At 37.1% G+C, this 23,842-nt stretch overlaps 1 protein-coding gene across 1 annotated transcript in view; it reads left to right on the top strand.

Moving 5' to 3' along the window:
* NDC1 (NDC1 transmembrane nucleoporin) overlaps nt 1-23,842 on the top strand; it is a 97,208-nt gene that overhangs the window by 11,899 nt on the left and 61,467 nt on the right. The window contains 7 exon segments of the mRNA XM_007945924.2: nt 960-1,134; nt 3,657-3,795; nt 8,383-8,491; nt 11,856-11,907; nt 18,534-18,666; nt 19,487-19,579; nt 23,398-23,479. Of these exon segments, the coding sequence (XP_007944115.2) occupies nt 960-1,134; nt 3,657-3,795; nt 8,383-8,491; nt 11,856-11,907; nt 18,534-18,666; nt 19,487-19,579; nt 23,398-23,479 (783 nt within the window).

The following is a 23,842-nucleotide window of genomic DNA, read 5'->3' as shown; positions in this document are numbered from 1 at the left end:
AAAATAAAATAAAATAAAATAAAGAATGTCAGGGAATGCTGTGTTAGCTGTTTTCGAAGGTCAGTATCCCATCCACACTCTTCCTCCTCCAACTCATTTCCAGAAGACTTTTTTTTTTGCATTATCAGGGTATTAAAAATCCCCACGTTACTGTTAGGTGCCATCATGTCAGTTCCGACTCACAGTAACCTTATGTACAACAGAACAAAACACTGCCCATTGTAACATCCTCATGGTCATTTGCTGTGGTTGGGCCTGTTGTTGCAGTCACTATGCCAATCCACCTAGTTGAAGGTCTTCCTCTTTTTCATTTACCATCTACTAAGATACCCTTCTTCAGGGAATAGTCCCTCCTGACAACTTAACAAAATTATAATAGGTGAAGTCTCACCATCTTTGCTTCTAAGGAGCATTGTCTTTGTACTTCATTAAAGACAGATTTGCTTGTTCTGGCAGTCCATGGTATATTCAGCATTCTTTGCCACACAAGCATTTACTTTAGAATTCAGTGTTATCAGCATTTATGCAGTTTGTGGTTTATTTTTCACAGATGCAGTATATACTGACTATTTTAAGTGTGATAGCTTGCTGTAAGGCAAGAACTTTATCTTCTATTATTGTTATTTACTCTTTTATGTCACTTAGAGAATGGCAGAATAGGTACTATTTGAGCTTTTAAGACATTGTAATTAAAAAGAAATGAAAATGTTAACCATGCTATCCTTAGATTTCATCTCTCTGCTCCAGATTCTTTGATTTTTCTTTTTTGAGTATATCTCTTTGTATTCGATCTTTTCTCAAATTATTTTAACTTGGAGTATTTCTTTTCTTTATTTTTCATTGACTTTGGTTTTTTCCTGCCCCTTAGCATATTTATGCAGAGATGAGAAGTAGTTTTAGGTTCTCTAACTTAATATGCTGCTGATTTATAAAGCCATAATTATGTGCTTTGTTTACAGTTGTGCCTTGCATTCCCTGCTCCAGACTGGCATTGATAGGGAAGATCATTCATCCTCAGCAGGTCATGCATTCATTTATCCATGCTTCTATGGGAATGGTGATGGCTTGGTGTGCTGCAGTGATAACCAAGGGTCAATACAGTTTTCTTGTGGTTCCTTGCACAGGTGCTGAGAGGTAATAGCAAACATTCTTTTTTACGGAACCTTGTTTTGGTACTAAGGCAAAGGTGACTTATATTGGTTAATAGTTTATGGACATTCTTTGCTTTCCAGGCTCTAACAGAGTCTGGAAACATCAAGCAGTTTTGATGATTCATGTTTATTGCATACTATGTCACCAGAGTTCCTTTATTGGATGCAGTGATTCTTTTTTTTTTTTTTAAAGTTTATTATGTGCAAGGCACTATGCTAACTGCTATTGATTTTTGAGCGTGATTCATACATAGACTGGAAGCTCCTTGAGAGGACCAAAAAGGAGATTAAAACATAGACACATATGGATGTTATAGGAGGGAAAAAGTAGAGGGAATACACAGATGGCTTCTTGGAGGAGGTGGAATTTAGTGTGAAGGAAGAGTAGTATAGAAAGAATGAAGAAAACATTTTAGAATAATTATTACTGCCTTCTATAGTGTATTTGGATAATTTTGAAACTTAATCCATTGTTAAACACATGACATTGATACAAATTATAAGCTGATTTCTGACTTTAAAAATCAGAAAAGATTAATGGTGTAATGTAGGGTCCCTGTTTTCCACTGACTTTGGAATAGTGCTATGGGAATAGTACTGAATATTTAATTTCCATTTAGCCTCCAGCTATTGCTACATGAGGCAGTATTTTTCGTTATGTGGTAAATTGTCTTTAGTGAAAACTCCTTGTTGTTGAACATTCAGTGATAAAGGACCTCTGGATAAGGAGATCCCAGCTCTTCATTTGGTGGAATCTTGAATGCCTTGTGCATATCTCTGTCTCTTTAGCAGAGGTGACAGTGAAAATGTTAGCAAGAGGCAGCAGTAAACTAGAACTGTTAAAGAGATTAGTGCTTATAATTAATATACTTACTGATCATTTTACGGTTAGAATCTCAAGCAAACTAATCTCTTTTTATCATCTTATAATTCAGGGTCAGAAAGCAATCAAGCAGGAATCTCACCTCTCATGGAGACAGATGGTTGGGGCAGGTCCATAATCTTTCTTCATTCATGAAGAATTGACTACTACTGAATTATGAATTATTACATCACTTGTCTGTCAGTTTCTCATACTGTGGTAGCTTGCATGTTGCTGTGAGGCTGGAGGTTATGCCACCAGTATTGCAAATACCAGCAGGTTCACCCATGGTGGACAGGTTTCAGCAAAGCTTCCAGACTAAGACAGACTTGGAAGAAGGTTGGGGCCATCCACTTCTGAAGATACTAGCCAATGAAAGAAAGCCTTATGAATAGCAGTGAAACACTGTCTGGTACATTACTGGAAGGACCAGGCAGTATTTTGTTCTGTTGTACATAGGGTCACTGTGAGTCAGAGCTGACTTGACAGCACGTAACAGTAGCACACTGAATTATGAAGTGTTGGCTTCATACAACTCAGATATTTGATAGATTATAGAGATTTTCAATAAAATTTCAAAAGAATTTAAGAGCTTAATGTTCACCAAATAGGTAAGGTCTTAAGTTTCAATTAAAAGTTTCACACAGATGATAGGATAATGGCTTATGGCAGTGCCCACTAACCAGGGGCTCCTTTTGGGTTTAACTAAATACTCTGAATTTACAAGACAACCATAACTTGCCACCTGGGAAGCATCAGGAGTTTTTTTTTTTTTTTTAAATTGGAAGTCCTTGTAGCAGTTCATATAGATTATAAGTTTCACACCTCTCTTGGAGTTGTTTCCCACCCCACCCCTGCTCTCATTAACAGCTCATGTACAAGAAGAGATCCCTGTCAGACTTGTATGGGAGGCCATAGTTTAAAAGCTTCATATCCCACAGGGTCCAGTATCTTTTATAGCAATTTCGTAGGCACAGCATCCCGGATCCCCACAGGGGAAAGCCCAGTAATGAGCCAGCACAGGGAAACCCAGAGTCATGGCATCTCCATCAGGTATATATACCAAAGCAAACCAGTGCTGTCATTCGATTCCAACTCATGACTCCGCATGTGTCAGACTAGAACTGCACTTTATAGGTATTTTAATGGTTGTGATCTTTCGGAAATGGATCTCCAAGTCAGCCTTTTCAACCACCAACCTTTCACTTAGTAGCTGAGCATTTTTAGGTATAAAAAAATGTATTAATAATTTGTGTCAGTCCACTTGGAAATAATGGTGATGGCTTAGTGTACTGCAGGAATAACCAAGGACTGATAAAGTTTTCCAGAAGGAATTTACTGACCAGGATTTTTTTTTTTTTTTAAAAGAAAGAAATGTTGCTCAGTATCATAGCTGATATTCTTACTCTTATCAGATTTCCAGGGGGATAGAGCTGGAGAGTTAACTAAAGGTCAGTTCTCATGCATCAGGGAAAAGCATTTTATGAGTCCCTTGCCCTCACTTACCTAAATAAAACAAGCTATTTTAAAATTTGGACCATTTAAGTGATTAAATCAAAACTTTGCCTTCAGTAAATATTGAGTCTTAAACAATGATATGCATTCCTGATACTGTTGAATTAAAACAACTTTTTTTCCTTCAGCTTAGATAGTCCTGTTGCACAAACCTGCTTAAATGAATATCACCTGTTTTTCCTACTGGCTGGAGCATTCATGGGCTATAGCTATAGCCTTCTGTATTTTATCAACAACATGAATTATCTTCCATTTCCCATTATTCAGGTAAGATATCATTTGCGCATTATCTTATGTCTAGAATTTGGCAGAACTAAAATTGCTTTGTTGTTGTTGTTATGTGCCTTTGAGTCGGACCCGACTCATAGCGACCCCTCTTTGGGTTTCCGAGGCGGTATCACTACAGAAGTAGATTGCCCCATCTTCCATCCAAGGAGTGGCTGGTGGGTTTCAACCGCCAGCCTTCTGGTTAGCAGTCAAGTGCCTTAGCCACTATGCTACCAGAGCTCTAGCATATGCATATATAACTGGCCACATCTGATTCATTCAGGATTTGATCAGCAAAAGTTAGGAGTGATATCCTCAACCTGAAAATACCATCTAGTGAGGTGAGGTTTGTTTTAAGATTTTAGTCTATGTTTGGGAGCTAGCGCTGCTGTTCAGAGTACCACTCTGCTTGACTCTTTCCCTCCTTGCTAGGTAGTGCTGGTTACTGTAACCTGGCAGGGCCAAGGGAGGATGATGATTCATGCAAAGTACTTCTATGTAGCTGTCAACTTCTTTGTGAACTTAAGCTCGTGAGCTTGGGGATTTATAAGGAAATGTGTAGAGTATGTGAATTACTGTCTCAAACACTTTTTAGAACAAGGCAAAGTTTATATAAATAAATGAAAGTTTCAGCTGGTTTGAGTGGGACAGTTTAAACTGTCTTTTAATTAGATTTTTAAAAATCATCTAATCTGGTAAGTGCTGTCTCTAGGCCTTAGGGCCATCTGTTTGCAATTGCAGATGTATAGTAGAGTGAACAGAAATAGTTCATTAGTTGTGTTTTTATCATACAATGTCAAATTTGTAATGACTTAAATTTTTCATAATTTTTTTTAAAAATAAAATTTTAGATTTATTTTTTGTATCCCAGAAGTTTGTTTTATAATGGTAATACTTAACTTTCCTTTAGTTTCAGCTTTGGCAGAATGTTGATTTTTAACATTTGACCATTCAGTATTTGGTCAAAATACATATTTGGGGCATATTTTGTGTTTATGGGTTACCCAGTCGGTGTAGTTGGGTGCTCTTCTCCAGTCTGGGGAGAGTTGGAGCAGAGATTTTGTTGGGTGGGTGCAGTGGAGGGACAGTACAGTAAGGGAGGTGAGGATTTTGGCAAGAGTAGTTGAAATGATGGATCTTGTTTGCTGAGCCCATAGTTTCCTATCCATCAAGTTTGTAGCTGTCTTTTGTCTAGCTGGGTAGGTTTGCCTCCTCAGGGGACCAAGTGGGCACACTGTAACTTAGCTTTCTCTTATTAGCCTTAGGAACATGGTGTACAGTACCCTGCTTTGTGCATTACAAGTTACTAGGAAATTGCAAACTAGCTCTGAGATTTCGGGCCTGTTCCTTCTCTGAACTTCCCTAGTGATGTGATGGTGATAGAATGCTAGTCCTTAAAAATTATTTTATATATATTTTACATATATAATAACAATCATTATCATTATTACTATTTTTGGTGTTGCCTAGCATACAGTTTCCCAAGAGTATAGTGGCAACCTTCTTATAAAATATTGAAATGAAATGAAAGGCCCCATTGACTTACTTCATGACCAATCTATCTTTGCTCCAGAGATAACTGTTGTTACCAGCTTAGTGAAGCTCATGCCATGTTATTAATATATTTTTATATTATATATTATATATGTTATAGTATATTTACATTATAATTATTATATAACATAATTATATAATATGTATAATATGTAATATATAAATAGCCATATAATTATAAAGGAGCTTTGGTAGCATAGTACCTAGGCTACTTGACTGCTAACCAGAAGGCTGGAGGTTCAAACCCACCAGCCACTCCTCAGAAGGAAGATGGGGAAATCTACTTCTGTAGTGATACTGCCTCAGAAACCCAAGGAGGGGTCGCTATGAGTCAGGTCTGACTCGACGGCACATAACAACAACAACAACAACACTACTAAAACCTATTTCGTTGCCCTTATCAAATTTTTAATGACAGACTAATAGAGAAAAAGCAGAATATTAACCTGGAGAAGAGGAGAAAAAAAATAGATGCACACCAAGACAGGACTTGGCTAGCTAGAGGCAAACAAGACTGTTGAGGGTATTAGATGAGATAAGATTTATAGAGCATATAGCACGGTGCCTGGTGTATAGTAAATACTCAGTAAAGGGTAGCTCATAGCCAAATCACAGAAGAAATCCAATTAGGGAGTTGAAAAACACTTCAGCTTGGGAGCAAAAGGAAGGTTTGTTCGCTGTTCTCTGCAGAGGTATTGAAGTGTTCCCCTGTTTCCTCAGCCTTCTCCCTGTACCCTGGTAAGTAATGTTTGAGGCAAGAGCTGCAGTAGAAATAGTACAGGAACTGCTCTTTCTATTGGGGTGGTAGTGTAGTGGTGTGGCACCCGTGGTTGCACAGAATAGTGCATTTCCATACCTTGCACTTTGAAAATTTTGAATAAATTATTGTAATTGAAGCTGTTCAGCTAATGATAAAGTATTCATGTTGGCTGCCCTTATAATAAGAAATTGTAGACACCTGCAGAGTCCTTGGGTCGTGCATATGGTTAAGTGCAGAGCTCCTAACCTATAGTTTGGTTAAAACTCATTCAGAGGTGCCTTGGAAGAAAGGTCTGGTGATTTGCTTTTGAAAGATCAGAGCCATGAAAACCCTGTGGAACTTTGACACACATGAGGTCACCATGAGTTGGAATCAACAGCAGCAACTCGTTTGGTTTTTGTAGACATTGCTGACATGATATAAAGATATAACTTATGCCTAAATAGCATAATCCTTTGCTGTTTTTTTAGTTTCTGAAATTCCTTAAGGATCAGTCCTAGTGTAGGCACTAAAGAAGACCTAAATTTGGGTAGTTCATCTTTTATTCATTGTTGTTGTTATGTGCCGTTGAGTCGGACCTGACTCATTAGGTTTCCTTAAATTCTTTCCATTCTTTTTAATATTTTTTCCATTGGCATTTTTGGGGTAGGGTAATGGGGTAATTAAGAACAACTCTTGTTCCATGAATGACTTTTGTCAGGAATGAACAGTATTTTTTATGCAACCAAACTCACTGCCGTCAAGTCAGTCTCGACTCATAGCAACCCATCCTTGCGTTTCCGAGGTGATATCACTGTGGAAATAGATCACCCAACCCAACCTTCCTTCCAAGGAGTGGCTGGTAGGTTTGAACCGCCAGCCTTCTGGTTAGCAGTCAAATGCCTTAGGCACTAGCCACCAGAGCTATATATGTATGGTATATGTGTATGTATGTGTGTATGTATGTATGCATGTGTGTGTGTGTGTATATATATACACACACACACATGCATACATACATACACACATGCGTATGTATGTATATGTATATGTAAAATGTATGTATTATATATTTATATCTTATTTAATTCCTTTCTCTTAGATTATTATAGTTGGAAGGTGCCCAGTAAGGAAGTATTTAGCTGGTTTAACCTCATCTTGCAGATAAGAAAATAGAGAGGAGATAAGTTGCTTGGGGTTGCACAGAAAGTGGGAGTGATAGAATTCATATCGCTGCATTCTTAGGATAGTGTCTTCTCTACTGTCTCCTGTATTTAAAATTTATTTTAGAGGCAGTATGCATTATCTTTAAGATTTCAGGTTCCAAGGACACCTTGATTCATTTCTCATATTCTCCTTTGGCTACATGGTGACATTGGTTAAGATAGTTAACCTCTTTGTGCCTCAGTTTCTTCATCTGTAAAATAGAGAGAATGTTAGACGCTCCTTCATTGTTACGATATTTAAATGGATTAATGTCTGTAAAGTGCTTAGAACAGTACCTGGTACATGGTAAGCACCCAGTGAGTGTTAGCTGTCGCTGTTTTTACCATGTTCTTTTGTACTTTCTCCATAGTCCTGAATATCAAGTATGGATTGATGTTAATTTTCACATTTCTGATCTTATATTACAGTTGTTGTTAGGTGCCGTCGAGTCATCTCCGACTCATAGCAACCTCATGTACATCAGAACAAAACACTGCCTGGTTTTATGCCAGCCCCATGATCCTTGCTATACCTGAGCCCGTTGTGCAGCCACTGTGTCAATCCATCTCGTTGAGGGCCTTCCCCTTTTTAGTTGTCCCTCCACTTTTCCAAGCATGATATCCTTCTCCAGAGAATGGTCCCTTCTTACAACATGACCAAAGTAGGTGAGACGAAGTTTGGCCATTCTCGCTTCCAAAGAGCATTCTGGCTTCACTTCCTCCAGGACAGATTTATTAGTTGTTTTGGCAGTCCATGGTACTTTCAGTATTCTTCACCAACACCACAACTCAAAAGCATCGACTCTTCTTTGGTCTTCCTTTATCTTTGTCCAGCTCTCACATGTATATATTGAACTAACCTTAGTTCTTCTTGGTATTATAATCATTATTATCTTTATACCAGAAAGATACTGTATAATTTAAATATTTTAACATCAGAAATAGTTGATTATTTTGACTCTGGATAAACTTTTAATGCAAAGATTAATGTTTTATATGTTGACTGTTAGAGTTAAGTGCTTGCTTTAGAATGAAGTAGAACCTCTGTTTGGATGTTTATCATTTGATTATTTCTCTTTTTTTCCACAGCAATACAAATTCTTGCGCTTTAGGAGATCTCTGCTCTTACTAGTTAAACATAGTTGTGTGGAATCACTATTCCTGGTTAGAAATTTCTGCATCTTATATTACTTTCTGGGTAAGAATTTTTGCTTTTTGATATAGTATATATATTAACTCATGTGTTAGAAAATGTCAGTTACAAACTCATTCTTGATTGTATTTGTGTGTTTCCTACAATTATAGATATAGGCAGTCCCCAGGTTATGAATAAGATCTGTTCCTGTGTCTTTAAGAATTTGTAGGTCAGTCAGAACAGTTACATGTGATTCTTATTTAGCCTTACTTTTAGTGCAAGAAGGAGCTCTGGTGGTGTAATGGTTAAAGCATTTGGCTGATAACCAGAAGGTCAGCAGTTCGAACCCACAAGCCACTCTGCAGGAGAAAGATGAGGCAGGCAGTCTGCTTCTGTAAAGATTTACAGCCTTGAAAACACTATGGGGCAGTTGCACTCTGTCCTGTAGGGTTGCTTTGAGTCAGAATCAACTCGATGGCAGTGGCTTTGGTTTTGGTTTTAGTGCAGTGATTTAAAAGCTGCACGTGCAGTTAAGTGAAAGTGACTGTGACAAAGAATTTGTTGTGAGTAGGAGTTTGTTCAATTTTTTCTGAGCAAGGCTTTGAACCAATTCTTTCTGGTTTAGACATGGTTGAAGAAGCTCAAAGATGGCGGCGCCTGCTCAAAGGTGGTGGCTAAGAGCATCCTGTTGGAATATGTGTGGTTCTCTACAGTCTTGCCAGTAGTCTAGTCTCACACATCAGTCTCCTGGAAGGTTCACTACATATCTCTGAGTCCCCAGTCTTCTGAGTCTCCCATTCCAGGGCTTCGACCTTTAATTTTTCTGGTTTTGGTTACTGTGACGAATCACTCAAATTGTAAAAATTCAGGTCTGTTTCTTTTTCACTTTGTCGGCTGTGACAGAACTAGTTTGAAGCTCTGCATTACAGGGCAAGTAGGAATTGTCTGTAAGTTGAACATTTGGAAACTGAAGACTGCCTGTATGTGATTAGCCTAACATTCATTATTTAAATTGTTCAAAGAGGATTTGCTTAAGGGAAAATATTATATGTCATTTGTTCATTATTCTGTTTAGAAAGGGCATACTCTTTTTCATAAGTTTGCAACTTGGTACTATTATAGTAGAAACATACTGTTGCTGAAGGAACCTTGTAGAATTTGTTAATGTGAATTTTAGGCACAAAAGTACAGTTAATTAGTGTAATGAACAGTGCAAGTTCAATGGAAAACTTAATCTTAGTAGCAACATAATATTTAAACAAAATCCAACATTCTAAAATAAACTGTTTTGTGCTAACCTTTTTTTAATCTTTTTATTGTGATTTGAGTGGAAGTTGACAGAGAATCAGTTTTCCATTCAACAGTTCATACACATTTTGTTTCCTATCATTGATTGCTATCCCTTCAATGTAATATCATTCATCCTACTTCCTCCCTGTGTTTTTCATTTCCATTCCTTCTCCTTTTCTCATCCTTCCTGCTTCTGAACTTTGTCCTTGGGTAAATGCTACCCTTTTGATCTCATATGGTTGATTGTTCTAAGGATTGTTATTGTTTACCTTGTGGACCTATTTATTGTTTGGCTGAAAATTGAGCCACTAAGGTTAGTTTAGGAGTTCTGGTGGTGTAGTGTGTAAGGTATTTGACTGCTAACCAGAAGGCTAGTGGTTCAAGCCCACCAGCCACTCCTTGGAAGGAAGGTTGGGCAGTCTACTTCCGTAGTGATACTGCCTCGAAAACCCAAGGAGGGGTCGCTATGAGTCGGGGCCGACTCGACGGCAAACAACAACACAGTTAGTTCAATTCCTAGTCCAATGGGTAGTAAGAGTCATAGTCTTGGGGATTCCACCAGTCTCTATCTGACCAGTAAGCCTGTTTTTTTTTTTTTTTTTTTATGATTTTGAGTTTGTTCAATGTTTTTTTCCCACTCTGTCCAGTGCTTTCTAATATGATACCTTTCGGAGTGGTTGGTAGTGGTGGCCGGGCACCATCTGTGTCTTCTGTTCTAAGGGTCATGGAAGCTGAAGTTCACATGGTCTGTTAGTCCTTTGGACTAGTTCTGTCCATGCATCTTTGATTTTATTTATTCTTCTTTGCTCCAAACATGGAGAGACCAATAGCTGTACCTTAGATGGCTGCTCATAGGCTTTTAAGACCCTAGTTGCTGTTTGCCGAAGTATAATATCTTTTCTTTGTGGACTATAAGAATATAACTTTTTTTAAAGCCTTTTTTCTTCCGTGGGTATAACTTTACAAAATTGTTTTCACTCTGTATAGGTCATTCTATTTATTGTCTATGTATAATTTATATAATTTTCTATGTAGTTCTTGTAATTGTCATTCTAATGGTAACACTTTATTGTATTGTATTAACCTACTGCAGTCAGCCTGACAGTTCCTTTTAGTTGTATATTTGGGCTGACACAATGGTATAGTCAGCATTTTCATGGGCAGCTATTACTTCTAGAACTCTATTTATTTTTTATTTTAATTTAATTTTATTATTACCACTTTTCCTTTTTTTTTGGTTTTTTTTTGGACTTCAGTCTTTCTTGGCCAGTTTTGTTTTTTTAACTATTCATTTCTGTAAAATGTCTTGTGAGTTTCTCACTGGAGACATGGAGGCAACACAACTACATGCTGTGCTGTCTGTGCCTGGACTGGATAACAGATGTGCAGTGACCAGTCTCTAAAAGACTTTGAAAATGGTGACATGGTTGATCACAGATGATGGTGTGTATTTGATAGTCATGTAGTGATTTGTGGACTGAAAACTAAGAAAGTATTATATGCAGTTACTCACAGTTAATATATGATACGGCTGAAATTTGAACCATGTTGTTGGGGGACTGATGTAATTCATATAAATTGGAACCGTGAAAAGTGAGGACTTGTCTGTATTTAGAAATCTTTCAAAGTGTTAGCAGGGCTGTGTTACTTCTGGGGGCTGAAGGGGGAGAAGCTAATTTCTTGCCTTTTCCAGCTTTTAGAGCCTCATAGCTCATTTCGCCATCTTCAAGGTCAGCAATATAGCATCTTCATTTCTTTTTCTCTCTGGGTTACCTCTGCTTTCTGTTGTCACATCTCATTCTTCAACTCTGACTCTCCTGCCTTCTTATTTATCCACCTGAATAATTTAGAGTAATCTTTCCTTAATCAATCTGCAAAATCCCTTTGACATGTAAAGTAACATATTCACAGGTTTCAGAGGTTAGGATATGAACAACATTAGGGGACCTTTATTCTGCCTACCACAGATTCCAAACCTATGGGTGAAAAGGATAACTGGATAGTCACATAGCTGAAATTCTAGAATTTTGACTAGGTTTTGGTGTCTATATTAGACCATCTAATTGACCTCATATGCTATAGCATGATTAAGATTTGTTAACTTCTTATGGTCATAGTATGTTATTTTTTCCTTCAGGCCATATTCCCAAAGCTTGGATTAGCACCGCCATGGACCTTCAGAGAGATAAGTAAGTGATAAAGAAAAAAAATCTAATTGTAATTCTGTTTCCATCCTTTTTGGTGTTTGCTGCTTTCTGGGTGTTTTGTTTAGATTTAACCTTTTAAATAAATACTCATACAGTTTAAAATTCCAAAGGTATACAAAAGAATATACAATAAAAATTCTCCTTCTGCCTGCTTCCAGCCATTCCATTCCTTTTCCCAGAAGTAAGCAATGATAATCTGTTTTTTGTTAGATGCAGCTTTTATATTATACAAAATTGACCTCAACCTCTGAGTTGCATGGGCTATGTTTCTGTATTGTTTTTCTTCTCAGTAGTCATTTATTCTTTGCTATGTTTTAGTAGACAACCAGAATGGTGTGATATTGTTCTAATTTTGCATATGATGAAATAAAAATTGAGCAAGGTCAAGTGGCCAGTTGAAGGTCACAAATGCAATTGAGTGGCAGCACTGGAACATTGTTCTCCTTATCTCCCATACACCTTGCACATAGTTAATGCTTTAATATATATTATGTAGATTTTTCTTCTTAGTGTTTGTTCTTTTAATTATTGGTTATTTCAGTATAATGCTTTTTTTTTTTAATGGTACAAATACACACAACAAAACATTTACCAATTACCAGAAGGGTAAATAAAAGGCATCCAAATTGTCAAAGAAGAAGTAAAAGTATCTTTGTTTGCAGATGATATGATCTTATACATAGATAGTCCCAAAGACTCAGTAAGAAACTTATTGGAATTAATTGAAAGTTTCAGCAATGTGGCAGGATACAGCATCAACATACAAAAATCAATCAGATTCCATTATGCTAATGAAGAGAACTCTAAAAAGGAAATTAGGAAACAAATACCATTTACAATAACTACCTAAAAGATTTAAGTACTTAAGAATAAATTTAATCAGAGACACAAAAGACCTATAAAAAGAAAACATAAAACACTATTACAAGAAACTGTAAGAGACCTACATAAGTGGAGGAGTGTATCACGCTCATAGGTAGGAAGAACTAATATCATGAAAACATCAATACTACCCTAAACAATCTATAGAGTCAATGCAATCCCAATCCAGATTTCATTATTCTTCTTTAAAGAGATGGAAAAACTATTAACTTTATATGAAAAAGAAAGAGACCCTGGATAAGTAAAGTACTGCTAAAGAAAAACAAAGTAGGAGGCCTCACACTCCCCAATCTGAAAACCTACTGTTTAGCCACGGTAGTTAAAACAACCTGATAATGGTACAATGAGACACATAGACCAGTGGAACAGATTTGAGAACCTAGAAGTAAATCCATGTATCTATGGACAGCTGATCTTTGGCAGAGGGTAAATGGGGAACTGATGGTCTCTTTAATGAACAGTGCAGGTAAAACTGGATATCCATTTGCAGAAAAATGAATCAGGACCTATATTTAACATTGTATATAAAAACGAACTCAAGTTGAATCAGAGACCTGAATGTAAGACCTAAGACCATAAATATAAAAGAAAAAATAAGGATAAACTCAAGGACCTTAATTCAGGGCATAAATACACTTTTAGTCACGAATGTGACTAAAAATGCACAAACACTAGAAGGCAACTGGGACTTCCTAAAAATTAGACGCTTAGGTACATCAAAAGATTTCATCAAAAGAGTAAAAACACTGACTGGGAAAATAATTTTGGCAATGACATATCGGACTAGGGTCTAATCTCTAAAATTTGTAGAAAACTTCAACACTTTAACAACAAAAGGACAAATATTCTAATTAAAAAGCTTGCAGAGGATATGAATAGACAGCTCACCAAAGAAGATATTCAGGCAGCTCACAAACACATAAAGAAATGCTCACCATCATTAGTCGTCGTCGTTGTTATGTGCCGTCAAGTTGGACCCGACTCATAGCGACCCCTCCTTGGATTTCCGAGGCAGTATTACTATGGAAGTAGATTGCCCAACCTTCCTTCCTACTGGCTGTTAGGTTTGAACTGCCAGCCTTCTGGTTAGCAGTCAAATGCCTTAGTCACTATGCTACTATGCTACTAGAGCTTCTTCATTAGTCATTAGAGAGATACAAATCATCTCACCCCAGCACTAATAGCACAGTTCAACAAAACAGAAAATAATAAATGCTGGCAAGGGTATGGAGAGACTGGGACCCTCATACACTGCTGGTGGCACTGTAAATGGTCCATCCTCTGTGGAAAATGGTATGACGCTTCCTTAAAAAACTAGAAATAGAAATACCATATGATCCAGCAATCCCAGTACTAGTATATATCTTAGAGGAATAAGAGCCTTGACATGAAGAGATATATGTACATCCATATTCATTGCAGCACTGTTTGCAATAGCAAAAAGATGCAAGCAGCCTAAATGTCCATCAGTGGAGGAATGGATCAACAAACTGGTATATACATTCAGTGGAATACTATGCAACATTAAAGAACAACAGGGAATCTGCAAAACATCTCATAACATGGATGAACTTAGAGGGCAATGTGCTGAGTGAAATCAGTCAACACAAAAGGACAAATATATGAGACCATTATAAAAAGTAAAGAAAATGGTTTCACAGAAAAAGAAATAATTCTTTGATGGTTACCAGGGTTGGGTGGGGGAGAGAGGTTAAACCACTAACTAGAAGGAAGACACACATTCACTTGGGTGAAGGGAATTAAAAAAAAAATCTTTCTCTCTCTCTCTCTTTCACACACACACGCACACATGCACACACACATATAATTGCCAATTCAAGTTTCTCTGTGCACAATTCAGTGATACTGATTATATGCTTTTTGTTAGGCAACTCTTATCCCTATCTTTTTCCTAATTATTCTGCCACCATTATTGTAAACTCAGTGCCTCTCCACTGGGAGACTTTCTGTATCATTGTAAAAATGGCATGGTGGGGGTGTCTGACTTTCTTGAATTTCCTAAGAGGGGAAAATCACCATTACCAGTAACAGCCTAAGGCTTATTCCTGTGAGATGGTGGTCAGATATGCCACCTCTCTCCAACCTTTTTACCAATTCTGATACCAGTTATCCCTCCTACGTTGTACTCTACTTCTTTGCTGGGTTCAATAGTTTGTTGTAATGGCCACATACAACTCACAGACAATACTCAGATTATGGGGTTTATTAGGGAAGTAACAGATTGTATCTCAGGATCAGGAAAGACTCAGGATATAGTTCTTCAGTTAGGATAGCCTTTTCTCAGCCATGTCCTCTGCCCTTCAGGCCTCTTGGGCTGCCCAGCTTCTGCTGTGCTCAGGGGAGTGTTACAAAGCATTTTAATTCCACCGATAAGTATCTGGAGGCACCTCACTGTGCCAGCAAGCCTCCTACCCAAAGGTACTATGCTTTCTTGCTCCATGGGCTAGAAAGCCAACTGTGCTATCAACCTTCTGGTTCTGCTACCTCTACTGCCACAGTTTCTCTGCTGTTTTTTTTTTTTTTTTTTTTTAAACCAACTTCAGTGTTAGAGCTATCTCCTAGGTCTAGCAGGTTCCTAATATAGGGACCCTGCCTTTTTTTTGGTGATAGTCACCTCCTCCCCAAGTCCACTTCTGGGATGTCTCATTTTAAGCCTAGTGGGATAGCAAAACTGACCAATTCGCTTGTTATGGTTCTATACACCTTTGCATGGTCCCACCCCTACAAGGCTGCCATGTACCTTACTTATATTTGCAGCAAGCTATCCAATCACCTGGGAGCTCTGGTAGCATAGTGCCTAAGGCACTTGACTGCTAACCAGAAGGCTGGCGGTTCAAACCCACCAGCCACTCCTCAGAAGGAAGGTTAAACAATCTACTTCCGTAGTGATACTGCCTCGGAAACCCAAGGAGGGGTTGCTATGTGTCAGGTCCGACTCGACGGCACATAACAACAACAACAACAATCCAATCACCTTAGGGGGCTATAGGCACCTTATTTGCATAGTTCTGCTCAGTCTCCAGTCTTTCTTTGAGAGTTCCAAGATCATGACTAGAAAGGCCATATAAAAGTAACTCATCACATCACATCACATAACATTGAGAAGAATGAGAATTTCCAGAAAACTTTATTGTACTCATGAGGAACCTACACATAGACCAGGAGGCTGTCGTTCAAACAGAACAAGGGAACACTGCGTGGCTTAAAATCAAGAAGGGAGTGTGTCAGGGTTGTATCTGTTCACCATACTTATTCCATACTTATTCCATCTATATGCTAAGCAAATAATTCGAGAGGCTGGACTGTATGAAGAAGAGCATGGCATGAAGATTGGAGGAAGAATCATTAACAACCTGCGATACGCTGATGACACAACTTTGCTTGCTGAAAGTGAGGATGACTTAAAGCACTTATTGATGAAGATTGAAGAATACAGTCTACAGTATGGATTACATCTCAATATAAAGAAAACAAAAATCCTCACAACTGGACTTATAAGCAGCTTCATGATAAATGTAGAAAAGACTGAAGTTATCAAAGACTTCACATTGCTTGGTTCTGCAATTGATGCCAATGGAAGCAGCAATCAGGACATCAGACGATGTATAGCACTGGGCAAGTCGGCTGCAAAGGACCTCTTTCAAGTGCTGAGGTGCAAAGATGTCTCCTTGAGGACTAAGGTGCGCCTGACACAAGCCGTGATATTTTCAGTTGCCTCATATACATGTGAGAGCTGGACAATGAATAAGGAAGACCAAAGAAGACTTGATGCTTTTGAATTGTGGTGCTGGCGAAGAATGCTGAAAATACCATGGACTGCTAAAAGAACTAACAGATCTGTCATGGAGGAAATGCAGCTGGAATGCTTGTTGGAAGTGAGAATGGTCAGACTTCATCTCACCTGCTTTGGTCATTTGTTATCAGAATGGACCATTCCCTGGACAAGGAAGTCATCTTGGTAAGGTGAAGGATTGATGAAAGAGGGGAAGGCCCTCAACGAGATGGATTGACACGGTGGCTGCGGCAACGGGCTCAAGTATAGCAAGGAACGTGGAGCTGGCGTGGGACTGGGTGGTGTTTCGTTCTGTGCATAGGGTCTCTGAGTAAGAGATGACTCAATGATACCTAACAACAACAGTATCACATCACAATCATTTATGGCGTTCACTAGTGGCCAGTTTTTGAGAGTAGGAATATTGGAATACATGGATATTTATGTTTAACTTGTTAAGAGAGAGGATGATTTCTACAGTGTAGACTTCAATTCCTAACTTTTTTAAAAAAGTGCCTAGGTAAAACAGAGTTTTGTCTTCCATTTAGCTATTAGGTAGAAAACCAAATGCATGGGTCATTTATTGTGTTAGCCCAGATTTTAAACTGGGGCAAATGGAAAGGCAAAAATAATATTTGACAGAAATTTAACATCATACTTTTTTCTTCTTTAATTTAAAAAATGTTTGTATGGCATAGTGCCTGATACTCTGTCCATCTGTATGCCAGGCCCTCAGTAAATATTTACTTAAAAACTAATCCAGCGTTTACTGACACCCCCGTCGTCCTCACAGTGAATGTCAAGCACTATGCTGTGCACTCTTGGTGTAAGCTGTGTTAAATTTCATAATAGCTCCAAGAGGCAGAACACAGTCTCTGGATGGGGCAGACAGTTTGCACTAAACTGCTAACCAGAAGGTAGTTTGATCCCATGCACTCTCATTGTGGCAAGCATTGTATAACACGGGTTCTCCATAAGTCAAAATGGACTCAATGGCAACGGATATATATGTTGGTTACATGGATGAGAAAACTGAGAGTTGGTGGGATCGTGTGATTTACCTAATTACCCACTTGAAAAACAACGAAGAACTACTACTGTTGAGTCGTTTCCCACTGTTAGTGCCCCTGTAGGATGAGAGAACTACCCTGTAAGTTTTCCAAGGCTGTAATCTTTACTGATACAGATTGCCCCATCTTCCCGCAGAGGGGCTGGTAGGTTTGAACCACCAACTTTTTGTTTTGCAGCTGAGTGCTTAACCACTATGCTACCAAGGCTTCTCATCTGATTATATCACTCATAAATGGCAGAGTCAGAGGTTCAAATCCTGGTTTTCACAATTGTTACTTGTAATTTTAGAATTATGATGACTTTTCTAATTGATGTATTCAAAGTTTTGGTGAGGTAGCATCAGCTTTCTTTAAAACTCTAATGAAGTTTATTAAAATGTTTTAAATATAAAGAATTGTTATTTTTAGGTAGTAGTATGTGCTTTTAATATCTGAAACTGTTTATAGTATATATACAGGTAGAGCTGAAATCTGGTCCAGAGGTGGTAGTCATGCTAAATGGTTTTTAAATATAAAATTACAGAACAACAATAATTAAATTTCACCTAATCTCTGGTAGTTAGACTTGAGGCTTGGCTCATTCTTCCTCCATAATAAATGATGATGAAGATTTGGAGCGTAGGAAATTGCGGTGTCATTTTCCGCTCTCCAGAGTGGAGAAGGTCCACTCCTCTAAAGCTCCCTTATATACCTCATAAGAAAGGTTCAGGAAAAAAACTCTGCAGGGTACAAAAGAAGAGGAGTATCACCATTATTATTTAGAAATAGGATTTCTTTGTCTCTTAGCGTGTTTGCTTCAAGTTTGTAAATTATTTAGATCACATATTTCCCATAGTATTAAATAGTAATTTCTCCTTCTGTAGGCAGTTACATCCTCTTGACACAGTGAGTGGTCTCTTGAATCTCTCATTGCTCTACCATGTCTGGCTATGTGGTGTCTTTCTCCTAACGACTTGGTACATTTCATGGATACTCTTCAAAATCTATGCTACAGAGGTTAGTACTGAGCTTTTTTGTTCATTCTTCTATGTTTTGCAGTGCACAGATTGATTTTTTAGTAGAGTACTAATTGGGATGGTATGCCGAAGCCATTTTGATAAATTAGGTTTTGGTCTCACTTGTCAGGGACAAGTTATTTGTAATCATCATTTACTTTGTAGTTCCTTCTCAGAAACAGTGTTAACTTAATTTTAAATTGATTAGACTAGTAATGGTGCTTACTTACTATGCTTTATCTATAGTCTAGTTCTCTGGAGGCTTCCATTTCTGAATTTTAAATTAATTTTATATGCTATTGATACAGATATTATTAAAATATTTAAATCTAGGGCAATATAGTATTTGTTCTTTGAAGGAAAGTTTTGAAATATATCTTAAGGAAATAATTTTGAAAACTGAGGTGATCATCTGGGTAATTCAGACAAAAATCTCTTAAATTCTGATCATACTCTAGAGAAGTTACTTTGTTTTTTATCAAAGTGTTCCTCTTAGTAAATGAGTGTTTCAGTTTCATTTTACCATCTCTGTAGGGTTGTATCTTTTTGTGGCTTCAGAGAATGTTTGTTTCTGAAATTTGTTTCTATTATTGGAAGCCAGAGGCCTAATAGAAGAACTGGAACAGTAACATTTTAGAAAGTGGTGTGTTTGGGTATTTATAACTTTAGTATAACCTGTTTTTGCAAGGAGCAGTAAAGATGTTAATTTGATTATATTATCTCCTTTCTTAATACATTCCAATTAGGGCTCACTTACTGAATGTAATAAGGTCCTGAAATTAATCATTTTCATAGCCATTATATTTGCTTATATTTGATAGGCTCATCTGTTTCCTGTTCAGCCACCATTTGCAGAAGAGTCAGATGAGTGCCTCCCAAAAGTGTTAAACAGCAATCCTCCCCTCATCATAAAGGTAGCCAAACTGTGCATTGTATGTCTTTACACAGCCATCTCTAATTCATCTTACAGAATGGGCTTAATATTTAGCAAACTTTGATACATTTTTGAGGGCTCACTATATTCTAATATATTTATGATACTAATTCAAATATTAGTATTATAAAAATCACCTACTCAGTACATTGGATGCTGTTACTTTTTCAATTTTCATTCCAAGTTAATAAAATGCAAGTATATGTCAGTGTTACATGTACAAGCTCGCTGACAGGGTCTGTATTCAGAATAAATATAAAAATATTTGCAAGCAAAGAAAAGATGATGAGATCTGATCATATATGTATTAGCTTTTCACAAATTTTGCCTGGTTACAAAAGAAAACACTTGAATTTTTTTTTATCAATGGGTCAGCATATATTTTTATACTCATGTAGTATTTGTTTTTTGTGACCAGAGGTAGTGCTTGGCATTGGACTCCCTTTAAATATGAATTACTGATAATGATTCCAGAAAGTATATTGATGAAAAAACTTCAAAGAAGTTCCAGTAAGTTTACAAATCAAGCTAAGTTAGAATAAATGGTTTTCATTCAAATTGCATATTAAAATTTTAAAGTAGACTTAAAATATGTATGGTTTTGTTGAAAGGTCGTGGTATTTTATAAAAAAGAATTGAAAGAAAATGGTTAGAAGTCAGTTTTGATCATACCCTAGAGAAGTTATAAACTGATAATAAAATGAGTCATTGATTAATTTACCTTTAAATATCAGTTATGACTAATTTATTAGATAAACTGTAAAACATTAGTTACTTATTTGATTATTAAACAAATGGATTAATGATGTGTCAGTCATTTTTTCAATACCTTTTAGCTATCAATACCTTTTTTCAACAACTTAAACAGTGACTATACATATGGATCTTCCCAGATAGAATACACAGGACTCAAATCAAATTGCATATTAAATGTGGAAAGAGGTGATGGAGAAGCTCAGTATCATCAGTCAAAACAAGGCCAGGAGCTGACTGTGGAACAGAACATCAATTGTTCATATGCAAGTTCAAGTTGAAGCTGATGAAAATGAAAATAAGTTCACAAGAGCCAAAATATGATCTTGATTATATCCCACCTGAATTTAGAGACCATCTGAAGGATAGAGTTGATACATTGAGCAACAGTGACTGAGGAACAGACGATTTGTGGGATGATATCCCACTAATATGCATTAGCTTTTCACAAATTTTACTTCATCATACATGAAGAAGTAAAAGGTCATTAAAAAGACAGGAAAGGATGAAAAGTCCAAAATTGATGTCAGAAAAGACTCTGAAACTTGCTCTTGAACAAAGAGTAGCTAAAGCAAATGGAATAAATGATGAAATAAAAGAGCTGAGCAGAGGATTTTAAAGGGCACCCTTCAAGAAAATGAAGTAAAGTATTAAAATGAAACGTGCAAAGACCTGGAATTAGAAAACCAAAAGGAAAGAACACTCTAGGCATTTATCAAGCTGAAAGAAATGAAGAAAAATTCAAGCCTCACATTGCAATATAGAATATTCTGTGGGCAAAATGCTGAACAATGGAAGAAGTATCAAGAGAAGAAGGAAGGAATACAGAGTCACCAAAAAGAATTTTGGTCATATTCAACCCTTTCAGTAGGTAACATATGATCAAGAACCAATGATATTGAAGGAAGAAGTCCAAGCTGTACTGGTGAATGAAACACAAGGCTCTAGGAATTGGTGGAATATCCATTGAGATATTTCAAAAAAAGGATGCAGTGCTGCAGGTGCTTACTCGTTTATGCCAAGAAATTAGAAGACAGCTACTTGGCTAATGGACTGGAAGAGATTGATATTTGTGTTTTTTTCAAAGAAAGGTGATTTAACAATATGGAAACTATCGAACAGTATCATTAATATGACATGCAAGTAAAATTTTGCTGAAGATAATTAAAAAATAGTTGCAGCAGTATATTGACAGGGAACTTCCAAAAACTCAAACTGGATTCAGAGGAGGATATGAACAAGGAATATCATTGCTGACATTAAAGGGATCTTGGCTGAAAACGTAGAATACCAGATAGAGGTTTACTTGTGTTTTATTGACTATGCAAAGTCATTTGACTGTGCGGATCATAACAAATTATAAGTAACATTACAAAGAGTAGGAATTCCAGAATACTTAATTGTTCTTATGAGGAACCTGTATATAGACCAAGGGGCTATCATTCGAAAAGAAGAAGGAGATACTGCATAGTTTAAAATCAGGAAGTGTGTGTGTCAGGGTTGTATCCTTTTACTATATTTATTCAGTTTGCATACTGAGCAAATAACCTGAGAAGCTTGACTGTGTGAATAATGTGACATCAGGATGGTAGGAAGACTCATTAAGAACCTGTGATATGCATGTGAAACACCTTGCTTGCTAAAAGAGAAGAAGACTTGGAGCACTTGATAAAAGACTGTAGTCTTCAGTATTGATTACACCTTAACATGAAATGAAAATTCTCACAACTGGACCAATAAGCAACATCATGATAAATGAAGAAATGATTGAAGTTGTCCTTTTTCTTGGATCCACTGTCAACACCCATAGAAGCAGCAGTCAAGAAATCATATGGTGTATTACACTGGGCAGATCTCTGCAAGGGACTTCTTCAGTGATAAGAAGCAAAGATGTCACTTTGAAGACTAAGGTGTACCTAACCCAACATGGATTTTCATTCTCCTCATGTGCATGGGAAAGCTGGACAATGAATAAGGAAAACTGAAGAAGAATTGATGCCTCTGAATTGTGGTGTTGGCAAAGAACTCTGAAAATACTGTAGACTGCCAGAAGAATGAACAGATCTGTCCTGGAAGAAGTGCAGCTGAAATATTCCTTGGAAGTAAGGATGGCCAGACTTCATCTCACCTACTTCAGTCATATCAGAAGGGACCATTCCCTGGAGAAGGAGATCATGCTTGGTAAAGTGGAGGGTCAGCAAAAAGGGGGAAGATCCTCAATAAGATGAATTGACAAAGTGGCTGCAATGATGGGCTCAAGTTTAGCAAGGATTATGAGAATGGCACGTGACCAGGTAGTGTTTCAATCTTGTGTGAACGCTATGTTCGCTATGAGTTGGAGGCAACTAAACGACACCTAACAAGTATCAGTCATTGCCACTTGCTTACAGTATAATGATGAATATGACATCACACAACCTAAAAAAAGAAGACACATAGAATAAGGAAAAGTGACCATAGCTGGTGCGGTGAGAACCACTTTATCTGCTCGAGACCAATAAAAGAGTTTCACAGAAGGGATGCCGTCTTTCAAGATGACTAAAGAGGCTTGCCAAGAAAACAAATTCTCAGTAAAAACTTAATGACAGATATTGCATGTCTACATTTTGCCAGTCATCGTCTTTGGATGTGGTAGTAAGCAAGATGCTGTTCCTGCTATCTTGAGCTTCACAGTTTGGTGGGTGGAACCAGACAAGACAAGTAAATGGGCAATTACAGCACAGTTAATTGTCACAGTTAAGAGCTGTGTGAGTGTATGTTTATAGGGGAAGGCCAAGCAGAGTACCAGGAGGGAATGATACTTCTTTTCATCCACAGAGGTTGAAAGAACACAGAGAATTTGTAGCTTCTTATAGCTGGAACCTAAAGTGGATGGGAAGGGTATAGAGGTAAGAAAGTTCTGGAAATCTAGAAAGGAAGGTTATGGTTCTAAAATATTTCCATCATGAAAAATTCTTCCCTTAGGATGTATAATGTTGTACCCAATTCATAAATAAGATTTTAAATAGAAGTTAAAAAACTAATAATATATATGTTTTTCTCTAGTATTTGGCCCTGCAGGACCTGATGTTGCTCTCCCAGTATTCTCCTTCACGAAGACAAGAAGTTTTTAGTCTTAGCCAACCAGGTATTGCTAAAATTAGACGCATGTTTGTGTGAAAAGAGTTCCCTTTAAAGTTTTTGATGAGTGAGTCTATTAAATAAGTATTGATTTAAATTTTAAATAACCAATACTTTCATTATTCTAAGTAGAATTTATGTCACCAGGAAAAGTTTGAGATGTTTTGTCTTTTTCCTCATTCCCTTAACCTGAAGAAATCACAAAGTTGGTTGGTAGTCTTAAAGAAGAAAAAAAGCACAGTGTTAAGAGTCTGAAAAGTTTTACTGCTAGAAAGCCTTTTAAAAATTAAAATTTAAAAACTAAAAAATCTAAACCCTAGATGGGGGACCTAAGTTTCAGAGATTAAGTTACTTTTTTTTTTTTTTTTTA

This window comes from Orycteropus afer, unplaced genomic scaffold (genome assembly GCF_000298275.1).
Source record: "Orycteropus afer afer isolate SDZICR_OR568_19922 unplaced genomic scaffold, OryAfe1.0 scaffold00145, whole genome shotgun sequence".
Classification (NCBI taxonomy): domain Eukaryota; kingdom Metazoa; phylum Chordata; class Mammalia; order Tubulidentata; family Orycteropodidae; genus Orycteropus; species Orycteropus afer.
This window is presented reverse-complemented; position numbering and strand designations above follow the sequence as displayed.